Source organism: Triticum aestivum, chromosome 1B (genome assembly GCF_018294505.1).
Source record: "Triticum aestivum cultivar Chinese Spring chromosome 1B, IWGSC CS RefSeq v2.1, whole genome shotgun sequence".
Taxonomy (NCBI): Eukaryota; Viridiplantae; Streptophyta; class Magnoliopsida; order Poales; family Poaceae; genus Triticum; species Triticum aestivum.
Window position 1 is genome coordinate 323,864,425 of NC_057795.1, and position 20,583 is coordinate 323,885,007.

Consider the following 20,583-nt stretch of genomic DNA (forward strand, 5'->3'; position numbering starts at 1 on the left):
CACTCCGTTCATGGTTGAGAAGAAGCTCGCCACTGGCAAGATAGTCTCGGTTCTCAACCCGTTTCTGGATATCATGTACCGCATCTTCCGCAACTCTCTGTTCCCACGCATCGGTGATAAAGACAAGGTTCATGCCTACATGGTGGACATGATGCTTCTGTGCGAGGAGGCTCGCTCATCTCAGACTCAGCCACTTGATGTCTCTCACATCATGTGGTGCGAGCTTCGGTTTGCTGTGTTCAACCGCAAGGTGCCTATTTATGGACCCTACTTGTTTCTGCTGATTTCGAAGACTTGGGAGAAGATGTACCCCACGGAGGAGTTCCTGGCTCCAGAATGGATTCGCCATGAGCCCATTTGTCTGAGGGTCAAACCCAACTGGGCCAACACTGCTACTCGTGCTGAGGCGTCTGCTGCTAGGGCTGCTGCTGTTGATGAGGATGCTGCTGGAGCTGAGGATGTTGCTGGGGGCCGTTCTGCTAGGCCTACTCAGAGTGACTCTAGGCCATCTTGGGCCAAGAGGTTGACGGATAAGATGAAGTCACTTTTCTGCATGCAAGCCAAGGGACAGTACAGGGCTCACGTGGAGTCCAAGGAGAGTCGTCGCCGGCACAACAAGATCTTGAAGCTCTATGGCGAGGATGTGTCTGCCGGGTCTGAGGAGCACATCACTCCTGAGACCGAGTGGATGGAGAAGCAAGGATTCAAGTGGACTGATTCTGAGGAGGAGGCCGAGGAGTCCATTCCAGCTGCGGAGGAGTCTGATGCAGAGGAGTGGGACAGTTTCTCTGCTTGAGCCACCTCTTGTGTGTTTAGGTGTCCTCTCTGCCTTTTTGGCGTCTCGATGCCAAAGGGGGAGAGAGCGTAGGGATTTGGTTTTGCGAGTTTGTGTGTTTGCCAGTTGAGCTCTTTGCTGCTTTTATCGTTTGAACCTTGGTTATCTTATCTCATATGGTGTAAGACATATGCACTCTATCTTTCCTAGCTAGCTTGTGTTATTTTGTGCTTCTTTCATGCTATGCTAGGCTTATTATCATGTCTTGGTCTCTAAAATATAGGGGGAGTGTTGATCCTAGTTTGTGTGCCATGCAGTCCAAAGCATTCATATATAGTGCACATATCTAGGGGGAGCCCCATCTATATTTTAGAGGAGTGGGGTTTGCCACTGCTTTAAACATATCTTATCTATGTGCAAATCCCGTGTTGTCATCAATACACCAAAAAGGGGGAGATTGTAAGGGCATATTTATCCCTAAGTGTTTTGGTGATTGATGACAATACTCGTGCAGACTAATCATGTGCCTTGAGTCCCACAGATACTTCTTCATTAGGCACAAGATGATTCGGTGCCCCTCGAAGACTAGTGAAGCCGTCGTTGTTCTACGTTTCTCTTTGGTGGAGTTGAGTCGTAGGAGAGCCGTACTATTAAGAGGGGGTCCGCGTCGGAAAGGTAGGGTGGAATCACACGTACACTTGCCCCTCCTTTCCTTGCACTTTGGAGCTACCCATCGTTATCATTGTTGTGCGAAAAACTGACGACTACTGCTGTACTTGCGGTAGTACCGCAAGTACACGCAGTAGTACCGCGACAGGTCACGGTAGTACCGCCCCTCTGGCGCGGTAGTACCGCGGTACCTTGGCCTAGTGCCGCTCCAGTGCGGTAGTAGGGGCGGATGTAATTTTTTACATCCGCGCCCCTCACGGTAGTACCGCTCCTCTGGTGCGGTAGTACCGCCGCACTCTGGCCTAGTGCCGCTCCGGTGCGGTAGTAGGGGCGGATGTAATTTTTTACATCCGCGCCACCCACGGTAGTACCGCTCGTCCTGCGCGGTAGTACCGCGGGCGCTCACGGTAGTACCGCTCCTTTGGAGTTGTAGTACCGTGGCCCTTCTGCCTAGTACCGTTGCGTCGCGGTAGTAGGCGCGGATGTAATTTTTTACATCCGTGCCTACCACGGTAGTACCGCGCCTTACAGGCGGTAGTACCGCGTCGGGTTTTTGCACCACCCTAGTTTCTGCGGAAGTTGACACGGATGAAATTTATTTCGTCCGCGCCCTTCCCAGGCCGTGACCCTCCTGCCTTGCGGTAGTACCGCAAGGGGGAGCGGTAGTACCGCACCAGCGGTAGTACTGCTTCTAGCTCAGGCTTGTTCCGGCCTGTGCAGCTGCCACGGTAGTACCGTGATCTCCCACGGTAGTACCGCGCGTCGTCGCGGTAGTACCGTTCCCTTAGAGCGGTAGTACCGTGAGTCGCGGGCAGAACTAGTGGATAACGGTTGGATCTTTTCCCCGACTATATAAGGGATGTCTTCTACCTCTAGTTGACTACCTCTTCCACCTCTAAGCTCCATTGTTGCTTCAAGCTCCATTTTCGCTCGATCTCTCTCCCTAGCCAATCAAACTTGTTGATTTGCTCGGGATTGGGTGACAAGGGCCCGATCTACACTTCCACCAAAGGATATTTGATTCCCCCACTTATCCCTTGCGGATCTTGTTACTCTTGGGTGTTGAGCACCCTAGACGGTTGAGGTCACCTCGAAGCCATACTCCATTGTGGTGAAGCTTCGTGGTGTTGTTGTTGTTGGGAGCCTCCGATTGTTGTGGAGATTGCCCCAACCTTGCTTGTAAAGGTTCGGTCGCCGCCTTCAACGGCACCAATAGTGGAATCACGGCATCTCGCATCGTGTGAGGGCGTGAGGAGAATACGGTGGCCCTAGTGGCTTCTTGGGGAGCATTGTGCCTCCACACCGCTCTAACGGAGACGTACTTCCCCTTAAAAGGAAGGAACTCCGGTAACACATCCTCGTCTTCACCGTCTCCACTCTTGGTTATTTCGTGCCTTTACTTTTGCAAGCTTACTTATTGTTACATCTCTTGCTTGCTTGTGTGCTAGTTGTTATTGCATCATATAGGTTGCTCACTTAGTTGCATATCTAGACAACCTATTTGTTGCGAAGTTTAATTTGGTAAAGAAAAGCTTAAAAATTGTTAGTTGCCTATTCACCCCCCCCTCTAGTCAACCATATCGATCCTTTCACCAAGTTTGCGCCGCTTTTGGGGTGAAACGGACACCACGCGGACGCGTCGGTCGTCTGCGCGTGTCCTTCCCTGGCCCGCCCGTCGGTGGCACATGACGGGCCTTTTTCTATCCGCCCCCTCCTTTCTTCGGCCGCATCCACTCCACTCTTCCACACTCTTCCCCTCTCTCCCCCTCGCCGCCGCCGGTCGCCCGCTGCCATTGCAGCCGTGCACCTCGGACGCGCGCTTGCCCAACCCCTTCCTCTCGTCGCCGCCGAGCTACCCAAGCACGACCACCTTGTTTGCGCACCCGCCGGCCGGATTTGGGGCGGACCCGGTCGGTCTTGAGCTCGCCCGGCTGTGGGAGGCCGGGCCGCGCCATGGACTGGCCGGGCACCTTGCCGGAAGGCCCTGGTAGGGCCGCAAGGCCACATGCAGGCAGTGGCTCGTCCTTTATCCGCTCGAATCTGCACCGTTGGGGGTTCGCCGACAGATACGCGAATGGCGGCCGGCCGGGCTCGGTGCTTGCCCAAAAGCTCGTCGGCGCACCGTTGCCCCTCATCAAGTGCGACCACTGCCCAAGGGTGGTTGTGCGCCGCGTGTCTACAATGCCGGAGCATCCCGGATGGGTGTTCGTCAAGTGCTTAAACGATGGGGTATGTGCTCTTTTAGCTTCGGTGCATGTTTGTGCTCTTGGATTAGACTAGTGGTGCTAACTTTAAGTTTTATTGTGTAGACCGGATGCAAGTTTTGGTATTGGGAAGAAGAGTACATCGATATGTTGATAGAGCGAAATGTAGTGCATGTTCGTGCACTTTTAGCTAGCCTAGAGGCTTTAGATGAGACAAGTGCACTTGTTGCTAGATTAGAGTCTAGGCACGATACTACGTGCGAAGAAGCAACAAGGCACGATACTAGGTGTGAGGAAGCAACGTCGACTTCTGGCTTGAAAAAGAAAGGAGGGGGCAACGTCGTGCCTCCTCCACAGATCAACAATGAGTGCATCGAGAAGGCGCTAACCCAACTCAAGGGAGCAGTTATGGAAGTTGGGTATCTTCTCAAATGTATTCTTGTGGTTCTTGTTTTCTTTGGCCTTGTTTTACTAGTCAAAATGTGATGATGTATTGTCATGTACCGAAAATGAATGATAAAAAAAATTTAAGGACTTGCAAAGAAATATACGCGGACAGGATGGGTCAATGGATGCGGCCACCGCATCCCAGGACAGGCCCGGACACGACCCCAAACCCCTACCCAAACGGATAGAATCCGGACAAAACGTTTGAGGTGGCGCGGTGGAGTTGGCTTAAAGCGCTGACGAGGAGGACTCCTAATTTTCTCTTCATCGCTTCCGTTGGTTTGCTTCTCTCTCGCAACGCCCCGTCCGGCCCCGTTCGCCTCACAAAACCCTAGGCCACACTCTACTCCCATGGCGACGCCGGAGGTGGTCGCCTCCGACGCTGCCCACCCGCAGCCAGACGAGCCTTCTCGGGCTGTGGAAGCTGCCCCAGTGGCGGAACCAGAGGAAGCATCCGATCTTGGCGCCGTCGCGGCGGTCCCAGCGGTGGAAGAGGTGGCAGCTGGGGATGCCCCGCCCGCTCCCACTCCGACCTCCACCTCCAATGCCGCAGTGCCACCGCCGCCTGCTTCCCCTGCCTCCACTGCCGCTCCAGGGCCGCCGCGGCCGCAGTTCGCTGGCTCGCCGGCGTACATGTCGCCTCCGGCGCCCGCGTTCTCTTACAACGTTCTGCCCAGGGCGCCGCTCCCGCAGCATATGGGCAGCGGTTTGGCCCACCAGCAGCTAGCTTCCGCACCGGTAGAGTATCAGTATCCTATCCCTTTCTTCAGCTTATATGCTTAACCTAACTATTAACAGACGTTCATTTAAGAAAATTGTTTCTCTCATGCATTTTGGTGTATGATCCTCATATGTAATGCTGTAATTTTGTTCAAAGGATACATGGTGCTACCATTGCCGGGGAATATATTTTGGTTAGTTCTGATGATAGGTGCCGAGCCGCTGACATGCGATGCAATTTTTGATTGCAGAAGCCTGTCCGTTGTATTGTTTATGTAGGGACACTCTGAACTTAGTAATTTTAAACTCATATATAATCCTACTTTAGTCCTTCTGCCAAGAGGGTCATATATCACTCCGGTTAAAAAAAGGATAATGTGTTTGTTTCTGTTAGCTTCAACATGAATGCCTAATTCAAGTTTTTTTCAAATCAATTGTTCTTTTAGGTGTATGTTACTATGTTGCATAATTATGTTGTAACTTTATTGTTATGCCTGCTACACTGTTTTTGACCTTCATTTGGTAAAACATTCTTTGGCTTGATTTTTCATCTGACGGAAAACACAGATAGGTTACCTTTCTCTATCACGGTCCACGGACGTCTGACGTGAACCTTTGCATAAAGAATTCTGAAATTTTCATATGAATGCCTAGAAGCCTATTCAATCAGTAATAAACCTGCTGCATGTTTCATTTCTACAGCCTTCATGATTAGTCAACTGAAAATTCTTAATGGAACTAAACGTACATGGCTTTTGCATCCTGCTTCTGCAACATCTAATAAAGGAGTAAAAAGAAATTCGACTATTGACACCTAAACTTATGATCGCCGCAAAACTCAACGATGTTCAAGTTAGATACTTAGATTATCATAACTGGTATTCTTACCATTCTTCCTTTCCAGGCTCCGATGGCTCGTCCAATGCCTCCAGCGGCTCTCCAGCCACCAGCTCCACGGCAGTATTTTGGGAACAGGCCTTCTTTCTCATATAATGTAGTCTCACATGCCAATGCTAGCCTGCCTACTGGTCAGCAGTTTCAACTTGACACTGTAATTTCTCATGGCTTTATTATTACTAGCATTACTATTGTTCTTGTTATTAGTTTTTTATGAACCGATCCTCTTCTGTAACGCACTAACACTTAATGCCAATTTTCTTTCAGAGGACAAACCATGCTGTCCAAGTCCCTATGTTTGCTCCACCAGCATCCTTGCAACCTCCTGCTCCTGGGCAATTGCCTCGCCCAGGTGCACCATTCCCTGGACCTATGACACCAAATCCTCCTGCATCTATTCGGTTGCCATTTCCAGTGCCACCCAGGACGCCCAATATTCTTTATGGTGCAAACCCACAGCAGGCACAGTCCTGACCCCTGAGCCCTCCAGCTTTTTTTTTAGTACTGCATGCTTCGATTGGCTTGCTGCCATATGCTTGAATCTTGTCAATGAGGCACTAATATATTTTTGAATTATTACAGGGTAACCTGGATGTTGGTGCTTCCAAGTCGGATGCCCCAAGTGCCCCAGAGGTAAGTCCCCATACAGTGCAGTCACTGCCACCTCGTCCTGAGGGATTTGGGGCTGTTGGGGGTTCTGCACCTGGACAACGTCCTTCAAACTTGTCAACTCCACCAAGTCTCCTTCAGAGGCCTACAGGTCCAGCCCCATCTTTGCCTCAAACATCGCCATCAGGTGCTGCACCAGGTGCTGTTCCACGGGCAACTCAGCAACAGTTTTATCCATCCTATCCTTCAGCGCCTGGTAATCCACCTCAACCTTTATGGGGATATCCTCCACAACCTACTGGCTTTCAGCAGGCTCCCTTCCATTCATATCCACCGGGCTCTCTTGGACCTCTTGGTACACCAATGGTTGGAACTTCTTCTGTGACTACATCCTTGCCCAACATCCAACCACCAGGCATTACAACTGGTGATCCCAAAGAACAACCATCCATAAATCCAGGATGTGTGCAGTCCATTCATACTTCAGTTGAACAACATCCAACAGGTATTCTTTTTACTGGAGATGATGTTCGTGTTGAGTCTTGGTGTTCCTGTTAATTCTCCACTTCTTATGATTTATGTGTAATGCTGAAGGGCTGGAGGACAGAAGTACGGCCGGAGTTCAGGATTCAGATACATGGTCTGCACACAAAACAGAAGCCGGTGTTTTATATTATTACAATGCCTTGACAGGGGAGTCAACTTATCAAAGACCACTTGGTTATAAGGGGGAGGTAGTTGCACCGAAGAATAGCTTTATCAAGTAATATAACTTCATTCTAGTCTGTGGCATGGCAATTTAGCACCACAACGTAACTAACTCATTTTTCCTGTTCTGCTATAGCTCGAGAAGGTTGCAGCTCAACCAGTTCCAGCTTCTTGGTATGTTGCGCAACTGCTCATTTTACCCTGTGCTACTTTGGCTAATTTTATGTTGGCATATGAGGGTTGTAAGAACCTTCTTGAATTTGATCAGTCCCACTTCTATACTCTTAGGCGCTTTACAAAACATCTTGTACCTACAATTTCCTGTGGATGGTAATGTGCACAGCAACTAATTATAAGATCTTGTTAAATGTGGGACGATCGGTAAATAGTATAAAGTATAAACCACAAAATGCAATTATGAGTAGTGTAAAAGACCAGCCTGCTCTTGTTTACATTTTGATATTGGCGTCACAAGGCAGGATATTTAGTTTTCTTGTATTATCTGGCATGATTTCACATGTTTTATTTGTTGTATTCCAGCTCAATATGATTGCAGTATTATCCAACGAATATCAATGTTTGAGATGTTGTTGAACAACTTTTCCTGTCCATCTAGATTGGTAACATAGTACCCAACAACAACAACAACAACAACAACAACAACAACAACAACAAAGCCTTTAGTCCCAAACAAGTTGGGGTAGGCTAGAGGTGAAACCCATAAGATCTCGCAACCAGCTCATGGTTCTGGCACATGGATAGCAAAGCTTCCATGCACCCCTGTCCATGGCTGGTACCATGCTACCCATCTAAGATATTGTCATAAATGCACTTCTGCATGTCAGGACCAACCCTATGTAGGCCCTGCAAGGAATGTATGAATTTTTGCAGACTCCTGTAATAATTGAATGGCTTTCTAGTGTGTTCCAAACATGCATGTAAATTTCTGGAAGCTGCCATTGTTATGAATGTCTTTATCCTCTTTGGTCTTTTGCTCTTCACCTGAATAAACATGCCAAATTGCCAATTTGTTTTTCTGTGCATGCCCAATAGTGTTTCAGGGACCTTACATTTTTTTCACTTTGTCAGGGACAAAATTGCTGGCACAGACTGGAGCATAGTAACTACAAGTGATGGAAAGAAATATTACTATGACAATAAACAAAAGGTATGTGCTTGATGATGGTTTTGAAGCTCAGCACATATACTACATTGGGTTAGTGGGGTAGCCTTCCAGTATCGCATGAATTTGTTATAGTATATGGCTTAATTCTGATGCTGAACAGGTTAGCAGCTGGCAACTTCCGCCAGAGGTGGCTGAACTCAACAAGAATGCTGATTCTGGCAACTTGAAAGGAAGTTCAACTTCACTGCAGGATGCTGGCACAGTAGCAAATAAGGGAGAGGCGAGTGGTGAAATAAGTACTCCTGCCATACAGACAGGTGGCCGTGATTCGTTGCCACTTCGGCAAACAGTTGCCCCTGCATCGCCTTCTGCTTTGGATTTGATAAAGAAGAAATTGCAGGACGCTGGTGCTTTCAGTGTGTCCTCTCCTCTTGCTACTCCTTCATCTAGTGCATCTGAGTTGAATGGATCTAAACCAGCTGATGGTGCACCTAAGGAACAGCAAGGTTCAAAAAATGGTGAGAAATCAAAGGATAACAATGGCAATGAAAATATGTCAGATTCCTCTTCAGATTCAGATGATGAGGAACATGGACCAAGTAAAGAGGATTGTATTCGTGAGTTTAAGGTAATTTTATGATGTTATTTTGAATTTCAGAATAGATGTCGAGGGAGCTTTTTTCTCCTACACAAGATCTGGTTTCCCCTGAAATGCTAGTTTAAGACAATGAACTTTGATGCCTTTTCAATTCGTTTGTATTATGTAACCATATGCTATTTCATGGTTTTTTTGGCAACGCGAAATTTTGTCTACTTTATGTTATTTGGAACCAAGATAACTAAATGCAAATTGTTTATTTATGGAACTTGCTGATTTTTGTTGGTGCTGTGAAGTAATAACATGACATGGATGCATTTTTAACTTTCACAGAAAATGCTAAAGGAACGAGGAGTAGCACCATTTTCAAAGTGGGAGAAGGAACTGCCAAAAATAGTATTCGATTCACGATTTAAGGTTTGTGAAATTGGTCATTATAGCCTTTCATGAGATCTTTAAGGTTTGCCAAGTTTGTGACCGTACTCCTGCTTCCATACTATCATTTGTGTGGCCAACAGGGACACTCCCTCTCCATGTAGGATTCTTCGTAGTTGATTTCTACTTGTATGGGTGCATCATCTTTCTTCCAAGTAGTTTATGCGTAGAGTTCTGATTGCCGAGTGCTATAGTAGTATGAAAGAGGAGAGCTCCCACATAGTGCACAAAGAGAAGTTTTGATTCAGATGGTTTTCATTGAAATACTAGAAACTTTTAAATGGACTGTTGGATTTTCTGCATGACTGAATATTGAGAATAACATTACACCTAACCGTTGATATGCTTTTCTGTTTATTCTTGGCCGAAGGCCAGAGTGAGCCTGAACATATCTTGACTTATCATTTGTCACAAGGATAACAAAGTGAATGCTGACCAATGATCTCAAGGGTCTTTTTGTTTCTTTGTTCCTTCTGCACCAGGTGTTCCCCTTTCAAGGCAGTGATGTAGTTTCCTAATCCTAACAAAATAAATAACCGTAGCTATCCAACTTGGTTCAAGTTTCAATGATGCAAAGTCAGTGCCTTCTTTCTGTAATTGAATTGATACTGTAATTGGTGGTTATGTCTGTAGATTTACTGTGATTGCAATTAAAGGTAAACTCTAAAGTGTCCTTATAAGTATCTGCTGTTCGAGGCTAACTCCTGTCCTTCTAACTGGAAAAAAACTGACGAACCTAGTTCATTGTGATCTGTGTTCAAATTACAGCGATTACTCATTTAGAGAATCTGTGTTCTGTGTGCTTGTGGTTCTGGTTTATCTTTAAGTAGCTTCTGTGTTACTACTTTTGGTTGTGGTAACCTCTTCTTTAGAGCCATAACAATAAGTTTACTCGAATCAGGAAAGATTCTGCATAAGTAACTAAATTCAGCAGCTCAATGCTGCACAGCATAGCAAATGCCAAACTGCCCATTTATGCTCTGTTTTTCTAATCCTGGTTATGTGTATCCAAGGCTCCAAGCAAAACCTCATGTTGGTGTACATCAATTATGATTAGCTGATTGCTACACTGTATGTTCAGAAAGGATCACACTAAGGGCCTCTTTGATTCACGGGATTTTGAAAACATGGGAATAGGAAAAATATAGATTTGGAATGGCATGACCACTTGAATCCTGTAGGAGTAGCAAGGAGTGTTTGATTTCGCAGGAAAAGTGAAGGAATTGTAAAAAGAGGTTGGAGTGGATGTTAGATTTCCTATGAAATGTAGTACATAAGATTCCATAGGAAGAAAATCCGATGGAATTCAATCCTATGAATCAAAGGACAAACGCAGGAAAAATTCCAAAGGATTTCAATCCTTAAAAAACCGTTTAGAATTCCGTTGAATCAAAGAAGCCCTAAATTTGCCCTTTTCCAAAGTAGGCCCTAAATTGTATTTCTTCCTGCTTAAGTAGAAGTAGTGATTACTCGTCATACATGAAATACATGAAACTTACTTTATAATGCTTATTACTGTAGTAAGGCGCTCCCTCTGTTCCATAATTCTTGTCGTGGTTTTAGTTCGACAAGAATTATGGAACGGAGGGAGTACAAATATATTTTCTTTTGGTTTGCCTGCTGCTACTATTAGCTTTACAGCAGTAATTCTATATTCGAATGATACTAACTGTAGGTTGCCCCACTACAGGCTATTCCAAGTCACTCGACTAGACGGGCTATATTTGACCACTTTGTTCGGACACGTGCTGACGAGGAACGAAAAGAGAAGAGAGCTGCTCAGAAGGCCGCCGTTGAGGCATATAAACAGCTATTAGAAGAAGCATCTGAGGTTCACTAATTGCTATTAATTCATTTTACAAGTTACTTGAGGTTTTCCTTTAAATTAGGGCATCCGATGGCTGCTTATTTTTGCAATTGCTGCTTTCTTGAATGTCATGCCTTAATACATAAATTGCAGGGCATCGATTCGAAAACAGGTTACCAGGATTTCGAAAGAAAATGGGGTGCTGACCCAAGATTTGCAGCCTTGGATAAAAAAGAAAGGGAGGCTCTTTTCAAGGAGAAGTATGGCCGCCTACTTTTATATTAATGTTATTGAATTTCAGTTCCATCTTTCAAATCAGATCATTGGGTTATCAACATTTAGTTGACACATTTTCAAATGTTTGAGCAGGGTGAGGGCTCTTGAAGAGAAAGTTCAATCAGCGCGAAATGCTGTCATAACTGACTTCAAATCAATGCTTCGAGAATGTAAAGATATAATCCCAACTAGCCGTTGGACCAAAGTAAGTTCCTTGTACTCATTTCACTACATATCTCGTGTCAAGATTAAATGACAAAGAAGGCACGTCTGATTTATGTAAAGATAATATGAGAATCTGCCTTGTGATGATATTCTGTTACGTGCACTTACAGATTAGTATAGACATTTGTATTTGTATTGCAATAAAAGAAGTCAGTTATTTTGTGCTCTCATCATTTTTTCTTCTTTTACCACACTAAGAAAAAAAATACGTTATGGTGATGAAGATAGTCTATATTATTATCTTTCTTCTCTGTGTGAAGATAGTTATTCCCGTGTTTTCCTTGAGGCAGCGACTGGTCAGTAAGCAATTTGAGAGATGGGTATGTTATAATAATAATATGCTAAATCAAAGCATTTGCTCATAAGTTGCACAGTACATGTTCGCATATTTGGATTAGATATGACTTGAACACAATCAATAAGGCTGTACAGCGAACACTGCATAGGCTCAATCAGTCCCTCATAAAGGGAATGTTGGTTGGGGGCTAGAAAATTGCTTCATCAAGATATGATGAATTCTGGCAGAAACCAAATAGTACTCCATAATATGGGACGGAGGGAGTAATGTTTAACAATGCATCATTTTTGAACAACCGCACATCTCCATAATATACCCCATCTTCCTTCCTTGGGTTACTCGCCGGCAGCAGCAGGGTCAGGCTTTGCATCTGAAGGCATCTACAACCAGGCACAGATGTGCACGGCTTTCTCCGTGTCTATCGCCACTTGGATGCTCTTCCCTGTGCTACCCTACCCACGCGGCCCCAAAGGCTTCCGATATTGACAGAAGTGGCAGCTGCAGATCGATGAACCGTCAACGAAAATTTGAGTATTGCTCCTCGTTTGTGTAACAAAAGAACAGTGAGAGGTATAGGTAGTATGATGTGAAGCGGCGGTTTGAGGGTTTAGCACATGATTAGACGCGATAGTTAGTGGAGAAACACGACAGTTCCAGTGGGGACGGTAGTTGGCTATGTTTGGAATGACGTGGATCCAGGATTTTTTTAGTTGGATCCAGGACGAGGAATCAATTTTAGATTAAAGAGACATTATTTCATTTTGTTATCTTCTAATATTGACAGCAGTAATGGGTTTGTTCTCCTATTGCTAAACTTAAATTATTGTGTACTCATGATATTTTGTAACACGATTTGTGTAACTTGTCGATTTGCCCATTTCTTCTGGAAAGTTGAAACCTACCAATAGACAAAGTCAAACAGCTGCCTCTGAGGCTCTGACACAGGGAGCCGTATTGTCTAGTGAAAGTTTGTGATTTAAAGTTGCCATTTTGATGCCTGTTTTCTAGTTACCACTAACCGGTAATCATCTGGATGTGCTTTACCGAAGTATGATCGTCTGTTTGATACGTTGGCCATATATCTTCACATGGACAGGTTTCATCTTTCCGGCGTTTACATTGACATGGCATGACACCACTGTGTTTAGCTGGTGGGAACCAATTGTGACCCTACAACAATCCCTTCCCTTCTGAACTTCATATAAAACAGCCGATTGTTTACTTGGGTCAAACTTGTATAGTGTTGTAGGAGTATGTGATTTTGATCTGTCAATTTTATGTAATTTTGATCTGTCATTTCTTTCATGGATCATACTACTGCATACAGGTGAAAGAAAATTTCCGGAGTGATCCAAGGTACATAGCTGTAAAGCACGAAGAGAGAGAGAATGCTTTTAATGAATACATAGCAGAACTTAAATCAGCTGAATGGGAAGTGGAGCAAGCTGCAAAGGCCAAAGTGGATGAACAAGTATGTCAACTTAGCTGATGAACTGTACGATGCTTTATTTATCGTGTGTGGTTTCACACATACTGTGGTATCAATTGTTAGGCCAAATTAAGGGAGAGGGAACGCGAAACTCGCAAAAGGAAAGAAAGGGAAGAGCAGGAAATGGAGAGAGTAAAATTGAAGATCCGAAGAAAAGATGCCACGTCTTCGTATCAGGCTTTGCTTGTTGAAACTATAAAAGATCCAAAGGTGATTTGGTTGACTTATTTATTCTTTATTTAACTGTACATGCTTCTTGGTCTTAAGTACTCCGTCTGTAAAGAAATATAAGAGCATTTAGATCCCCACTACTTTGGTGATCTAAATGCTCTTATATTTCGTTACAGAGGGAGTACTTGTCATAGTACTTTTTTTACGTTCAGCCGATCTGTTTCTTTTGCTCCTTAAGTGACTTCCTTTTGATATATTAGGATACACTCACTTTTGATTATTGGCATGTTGCCTCTTTGCAAAATATAAACTGACATTAACTATGTTGTTTTTGTTCCATAGGCATCATGGACTGAATCCAAACCAAAACTTGAGAAGGATCCGCAAGGTCGTGCTGTAAATCCGGACTTAGGCCAAGGTGAGGCCGAGAAGTTATTCCGTGAACATGTCAAGGACTTATATGAGGTATATTCCTACTATGGTGGTCCTTTGTAGCTACTGTAATAAAAATTCTAACTCTCTGGTATGCTAGCTGCTTGCTTACTGGGTCTGCTTCTTGGGCTCTGAGCCTGTTGGCCTGTTCCAATCATTTTCTTTGACAGAGGAATTTGCCAAAATATTCAGCAGATTCACATGAACTATTGTATGGAAGTCTTTATGGATGGTATTATCTCATGTATTTTTGTTTGAGCTTCAATGCTTGGGTCACTGCTACTTCAATATATCCTCTTTGTTTAAGCAGACGTGGTAGCATTTTGGCCGTGATATGTATCATCTGAGCTTGCATGCTCAAATTATGGTATGCTTTTGACCTGACCTGATGTTCCTATAATTTCCCCGCAGCGTTGTGTCCGTGACTTCAGGGCACTTCTGTCTGAGGCAATTGCCCCAGAAGCAGCAACTCGAACAACGGAAGGAGGAAAGACTCTGGTTATCTCTTGGAGCGAAGCAAAAGACCTTCTAAGATCGGATCCAAGGTACAGCAAAGTGTCAAGCAAAGATCGAGAGTCAATTTGGTGGCGATATGCGGATGATATGGTGAGAAAGCTCAAACAGCCGGACACGGAGAAACCGGATACCAATGCCAGACAACAACAACGACAACAACGCAGGTCATTTGATCCGCCGAGGCGGAGGTAACTTGTAGAAATACATCCACTTGTATACCTCCCTGGTTATTCCTCTTGTCGGGTTTGTTCAGGACCCCTTGTCTGTGTAACAAAGTGGTCTTGAGTTCTCATCACCAGTTTTGATAGCAAGAGCTCAACTGTTCTGCAACCCCCTTCCTGGTGCCATTTTATGTAGCCATGTCACATTGTTGGCTGTTGCCATATGGTTACCTACAGATTTTTTGTTGTTGTGAAAGAATAAATTTCTAATGTTGATGAAATACATCGAGTTGTCTTCCCAAAAGAATGCCATGTTAATGTGCCATTTCGTTTCACATGAAGCAAATTGTTGGCCTGCTCTTGCAAAGGAGCCGGAGACAGCAGACTTCACCTGTAAGGCTGTAACCATGCGCACCTGCACCATACAAATGAAGCATAGTGCAGGAGCAGCGAGGAGTTTCAAAACAAAAAACGACGAGGAAACTGTTTTTCTACTTCACACGTGAATTCATAAAACCACATAAAAGAAAAGAAATATGCATGAACTAAAGAAAATACCCGTGGGGCATGATCGCATTCTCATGTTTGTATTCCTCAAACATTTTGGTCGAACAATAGCTCATCTAATAGAAATTTTAAATAAGCGCACAATTGGCTACTAAACAAATGATCAAGAAATTTTGAACAAACTATTCCTTCGTTCCAAAATCATTTTTTTTGCGGAAAGTTCCAAAATCATTTTGAACAAAAGAAAACACTTCACCAATCGCTGTGGTTTATGCAAGTAATGAAATGGGTCGTCGGCTGTCAAAATATCTGAAATTCGTAACCCTGCTGCTCGGATTTAAAACAACGATGATCAATCTAATAGGGTTCTTATTTAAGTTCAGTTTTAGGGTTTTTTAAGAACAATTTCAGGTTAACCAAAATGGAGAGAGTAGGAGGCCTTCATAGGATTTTTGGCGAAATGGACTAGTGCTACAGGGAAGCAGACTGTAGCAGTTGTGCAAACTTCCGCAGCAGAAAGGGAAAGTCCCCTCAAACACACAAGGCCCAAACCCTCGCAAACCCCGTGCTCACTCACCAATCACCATGGCGTCCCTCCTGCGCCGCCGCCACCCCCACCCTTCCGCCGTCTCCGCCCACCTCCTCCGCCGCTTCTCCGCGCTCCCGGACGTCGATCCTTCGCCAGCCTTCGGCCCCGCCCGCGCGGCGGCCCGCGCCTCCATCATCGATCTCCAGCTCGCCGTCCGCGCGGAGACCGACCCGGACCGCGTCCACTCCCTCGTCGCCTCCGCGCTCTCCAGCCCCGACTACCACCGTCTCCACACCTCGCGCGACCTCTTCTCCCTCGCCGCCTCCCGCCTCGACCGCCTCCACCGCCCCGACCTCGCCGCCTCCCTCCTCGACCAGCTCCTCGCCTCCGCCCCGGTCTCCCCCGGCCTCCTCGCTCGCGCCCTCTCCCTTTTCCCGGGCCCGGACGACGCCGTCCGCGCCTTCTCCTCCTCCGCCCCCGCCGCCCGCTCCGATGTCTCCCTCTCCGCCCTCCTCTCCGCGCTTCTACGCGCGGGGCGCATCGACGACCTCAAGTCAACCTTCAAATCCGCCGAGTCCTCTCTCGGCGTCGCCCCTGGCTGCGCCTCCCACAACGTGCTCCTCCACGCTCTGGTCAAGAGCTCTGAGCTCCCGGCCGCCCGCAAGCTGCTCAACGAAATGGCCAAGAAGAAGTTTAAGCATCGCCCGCCCCCGGACATCATATCCTACAATACTCTCCTCGCTGGGTTCTCTGAGCAGGACGATGCCGAGGAGTTTGAGAAGCTGCTCAAGGAAATCAATGAGAACAAGCTGGAGCCTAATGTCGTCACGTACAATTGCCGGATGCGTTGGTTTGCAAGGAAGGGGGAAACCTTCAAGGGCGAGGAGCTGCTCGATGTGATGGAGTCAAAAGGCGTGCTGCCCAATTACGTTACTTACAATGCGCTTGTGCAGGGCTACTGCAAGGAGGGGAATGTCGGGGCCGCCATGCGAGTATTCAAGAGGATGAAGGTGATGAAGAGGCGGGAAGGGAGGAGTGACTTGGGAGTGTCGGTGCACTCCCAGACATATGTCCTGCTGTTTAAGAGTTTGGTAGAGAAGGAAAGGCTTGATGATGCACTGTGGCTTTGTAACAGCTGCTTTGCAATGAAGGCAGCCCCATCATTTGAGGCTGTCAAGGGTTTAGTCGAGGGGTTGGTCAAGGGAGGGAGGTCTGCAGAGGCGAAGGGTGTTGTTGCCAAGATGAACTTTCTTGTGAAAGGGGATGCTAAAGTTGCTTGGGAGAAGATTGCTGGTGAGTTATCTCTTGAAGAGGGAGCACCAAGTTCAGATCCATGATTTGTTGGAGGCATGCAAGTCAGTTCTGATTTATTCAAGTGTTTTGGCCTTTGAATAACGTTGATGAACAAGAAGGGCATTCACATGGGTTCTAGTATTGTCTTCATGGGCCTATCTTTCAAGGTCCAATAGTTAGATCAGAGTGTAATGTCTCTATAAGGCAGAATGGTCAGTGCCATTTCGTAATCCCTTTTCTGTAAGAGCTTCTTCTATTTTGTTGCCTTTTGGTAATACTTAAAAAGATATTACATTGTTGAAGTGCTAAGGGGATCATGATACTATCTACTATCCTATCACTGTAACCGTTTGCTTAGTATAATTCAGAATAGTTTTATGATAATGGTATGTTTCAAGCCTCAGTTGTTCTGCTTCTTTTTCCTTCTGAGAGGAAGGTAGTTGTACCAGTATTAGTTTGCTCATGCACTTGTACATTGTATAACCAGCACAGATTAAAAAAAAAATCACAGCTTATACAGTCTTGGGAACAAACTTGAGTAACCGACATTGTTTCATAATTGATAGCATAAAGCATAAAATTACAAAGTACTGAGTATGTAGTGAACAGAAATCATCAAGACGCTATGCTTATGATATTCTTAGAGTATATAATTATAGTCGCGAAGTGCTATCCTTACACTGTATAATTATAATTGTGAAATGCTACTGTGCCATGTAAAGCTTGTTTGTGATCTTTCCATGTATCTGGTAGTAACCTACTTGGATCTCCTTCGATTTCAGTTAGTGCCCCGAACTAGCATTCCTTCAAATGTGATGCCTGGGCCAAAAGCCAAGATCAATCCCCACTCTTCCCTTATTGCCCCTTTCTTCAATTCATCCCTCAAATACTCCAGCACATAGAAGACTGTGTTGCTGCTCACATTCCCATAGTTCATCAGGGCCTTTCTACTGATCTTGAGTTTACCTGGCTCAAGTTCAAGACAAACCTCCAGCCTGTTCAATATTGCTGGTCCACCAGGATGCACAGCCCAAAATACATCATTGAATTCCTTTATCCCAACCTTGTCCATGAGTATCCTGCAGAAGCCTTCTATGCGGCTTTCAATCTTTTCAGGCAAATCACGCCCCAGTTTGAAGTTAATCCCTTCCTCTGAGATCTTGCCATCAATTACCTTGTCTGTCCCTGGTAGGAACTCCTGGGTTGAGAACTCAAGCTCCAAGAAAGGATCCTCTTCTGCTTTGATAGGGCTTGCTCCAATAATTGCAGCTGATGCACCATCACCAAACAGAGCAGCACCAACAAGGTCATAAGGACGATCAGGGCTTGGCGGCCGGAAGCCCAACACAGTTGTCTCCGCCGCTATTACAAGGACACGGCTCCCTGGGTTGTTCTCTGCAATGTCCTTGGCAGTGCGGAGGGCGGCAGCACCACCTGAGCAGCCAAGGAAGAGAAGGGATGTGCGCACTGTGTTTGGAGAGAGGCCAAGGCGGGTTGCCAGGAAAAGATCACCCCCCGGGAGGCGAAGCTCGCTGGAGGAGATGTAGACCAGGTGGGTAATATCAGCTGCTGGACGGCCCCACTCACCAAGGGCGGCACGAGCTGCAGCAGCACCAAGTTCAAGCACCGCGGCATTGCAGATGTCAAGCCGTGGTGTCAATGTTGGAGTGCCTTCTGTCTTCAATTCTGGGTGTTCATCCAGGAGCTCCTTCGACATGACAGTGTACCTTGTCCTCACTGTTGTGGTCTTGCCTGTCAAATCAAATCACAGGGGAACCATTATACATACATTGGAGGGACTGATGCAAATTACTACTCCCTCCATTCGGAAATAAGTGACGTGGTTTTAGTTCAAATAACAAATAAGTATAGTTTATAGTTTGTGATTATGTACTATTAACTCTTATTTGCTTAGCCCTCACCACAAACAGAAGGAGGAAAATAAATGGTGTTCTAGTGTTCTTATTTGAGGGGGTGTTTCTCCTAGAGCAAAAAATAATTACAATTGGAGAGTAATAATTCTAGTTGTGCATGCATGTTGTTTCTAGGTGGATTTTTTTTTGAGCGGTGAATGACCGTAGGAGAGTTCTCCTAGTCTTTTCTTGTGGAATTTTGTTTCTAGGTGGCATTTTGTTGTGTTTCTCATCACACTAATTCCATTTTACACATGATTTATACTGTAAAATAGTTTAGATACTGCTGATTTTCTTAACCTAAACTGTGACCGGGATTTAGTACTAATGACCATGTGAACATTTTATTTATTTACTGAGTGGAGATTGATTGTCTTTCCCATTGTACTAATTGCACTTTGCACCTATGATAACTGATAGTTAAACTAAAGCATGGTAGATTCTGTACACTAAGATGTTACAACCAGATGGCAACCTTATTACAACTCACTGTTGCCAGTGATCTCTTTAAGGAGAGCCAACTATTGTTGCCAACTTAAATGCCTCAGCCCGAGAAGCAGGTATGTAAAACTGCAGATGACATGAAGGAAGGGAACTCACAGAGGCGCTCGAGCTTGGCCCTGGTGGCGGGATCGTCGCAGCTGGTGTCCTGGAGGTAGGTCTCGACGAGCTTCTCCTGGGGTAGAACTTGCTCAGGGAGACCCTTGCCGAGCGCGAGCAGCTTGGCCTTGCCCCCCGAGCCATGGCTTCTGCCGTTGCTGCCCCCGCCGACGCTCCCGAGTCCACCAAGGCCAGACATCGCTGCCTCACAGGCGCTCCTTGCTTGCTTCCGTTTCAGGCTTACAAGTTCTCCGCTCCTGTGATTTCGCTGTGTGCGTGATGGGCGTGCTGCTTTAATAGGGGATGCTCGCCATGGGGCTGTTTGGGTTCAGGCTTGCAGGGAACGGGTTGTTTGGTGTTAGGCCTGAGGGAACGACGGTGTGAGTGAAAACCGAAAAGGATGGTAGGTTGTGGACTGGTCATCTGGTTTTCTTCCAGTTTTTGTGGAAGGGCGGCTCGGCGAAGGTTCGTTCCTCTCACCCCCTTCTTTGGCTCGCCCATAGTTTTTGCCCATCTATTCGGTGTGATCTTTTTTCATGTGACCCCATGCCCTGTTGTAAAAATGTCTCATGCTTGTTTGTTTACCTGAAACGTGGTTGATGCTGGAGTCTGTGGGCAGGCAGACACACTTGCTCGTGAAATGTGGTTACAGTTTGTTAGTATGAGCACTGAGCTGTGTCTCTCCACTTCTCTTAGGTGGGTATAATGTTTCTTAGAAATTGTCAGTTTTCAACATCACTACAAGGTTTTGGAGCTGAAACCTGGAGGTTCTCTTCTGTTGCTGCTTGTGCCTGGGACGCCTAATATGCAGTCTGTCCACAACTTCTGCCACCGTGCCAGGATTGTTATATGCACACACTCGGCGTGGCTTTTGGCACGCCCCCAACCCAAGCCCGTGCCCGCGGCCTCGCGGCATGGCTCCCTGGCTCCGATGAATCCTTGCCCACACCGTGCGTGCGGCCTGGACCAAGCGGCACAGCCAGCATTGGCTTGAAAAACTGCAAAGATGAGGGAGAATTGTTGGGTCACTCCAACATGGCCGCCTGTTAAACTGCATCTGCATGCTTCCGTTTGTTATCTTCGGCGATATTCTCTATGTGCTCGTGACCTTCTGTTGCACATCGCCGGTTTGCTCGACACGACCAGGACCGAGGCCCAGTTGTGGTGAGTAATATATC

General features: G+C 46.0%; 3 protein-coding genes across 4 annotated transcripts; 2 read left to right on the plus strand and 1 right to left on the minus strand.

Moving 5' to 3' along the window:
* The first annotated feature begins 4,359 nt into the window (after window positions 1-4,359).
* Window positions 4,360-14,844, plus strand: LOC123121808 (pre-mRNA-processing protein 40C). Of its 2 annotated transcripts, none has more exons than XM_044541874.1 (16): window positions 4,360-4,833; window positions 5,720-5,866; window positions 5,980-6,174; window positions 6,295-6,826; window positions 6,916-7,055; window positions 7,166-7,203; window positions 8,119-8,197; window positions 8,316-8,783; window positions 9,087-9,170; window positions 10,879-11,019; window positions 11,149-11,255; window positions 11,365-11,476; window positions 13,122-13,265; window positions 13,347-13,493; window positions 13,797-13,919; window positions 14,298-14,844. In XM_044541874.1, exons 1-16 carry the CDS (start codon window positions 4,447-4,449, stop codon window positions 14,592-14,594), a joined length of 3,141 nt encoding a protein of 1,046 aa, XP_044397809.1. In that variant the 5' UTR covers window positions 4,360-4,446; the 3' UTR covers window positions 14,595-14,844. The 2 variants fall into 2 exon arrangements, with proteins under 2 accessions (XP_044397809.1, XP_044397812.1); XM_044541877.1 differs by having other exon boundaries at window positions 4,597-4,833; window positions 5,720-5,843.
* A 773-nt stretch (window positions 14,845-15,617) lies between these two features.
* On the plus strand, window positions 15,618-17,289 carry LOC123121818 (pentatricopeptide repeat-containing protein At1g61870, mitochondrial). The gene has a single exon (XM_044541888.1). The coding sequence runs from the start codon at window positions 15,656-15,658 to the stop codon at window positions 16,934-16,936; it is 1,281 nt and encodes a 426-aa protein (XP_044397823.1). The 5' UTR covers window positions 15,618-15,655; the 3' UTR covers window positions 16,937-17,289.
* A 142-nt stretch (window positions 17,290-17,431) lies between these two features.
* Window positions 17,432-19,681, minus strand: LOC123121829 (type III polyketide synthase A). Its single transcript, XM_044541898.1, has 2 exons — window positions 19,406-19,681; window positions 17,432-18,644 (listed from the first exon to the last, which is right to left on the minus strand). The coding sequence occupies exons 1-2, from the start codon at window positions 19,602-19,604 to the stop codon at window positions 17,671-17,673; spliced, it is 1,173 nt and encodes a 390-aa protein (XP_044397833.1). The 5' UTR covers window positions 19,605-19,681; the 3' UTR covers window positions 17,432-17,670.
* Window positions 19,682-20,583: the final 902 nt, after the last annotated feature.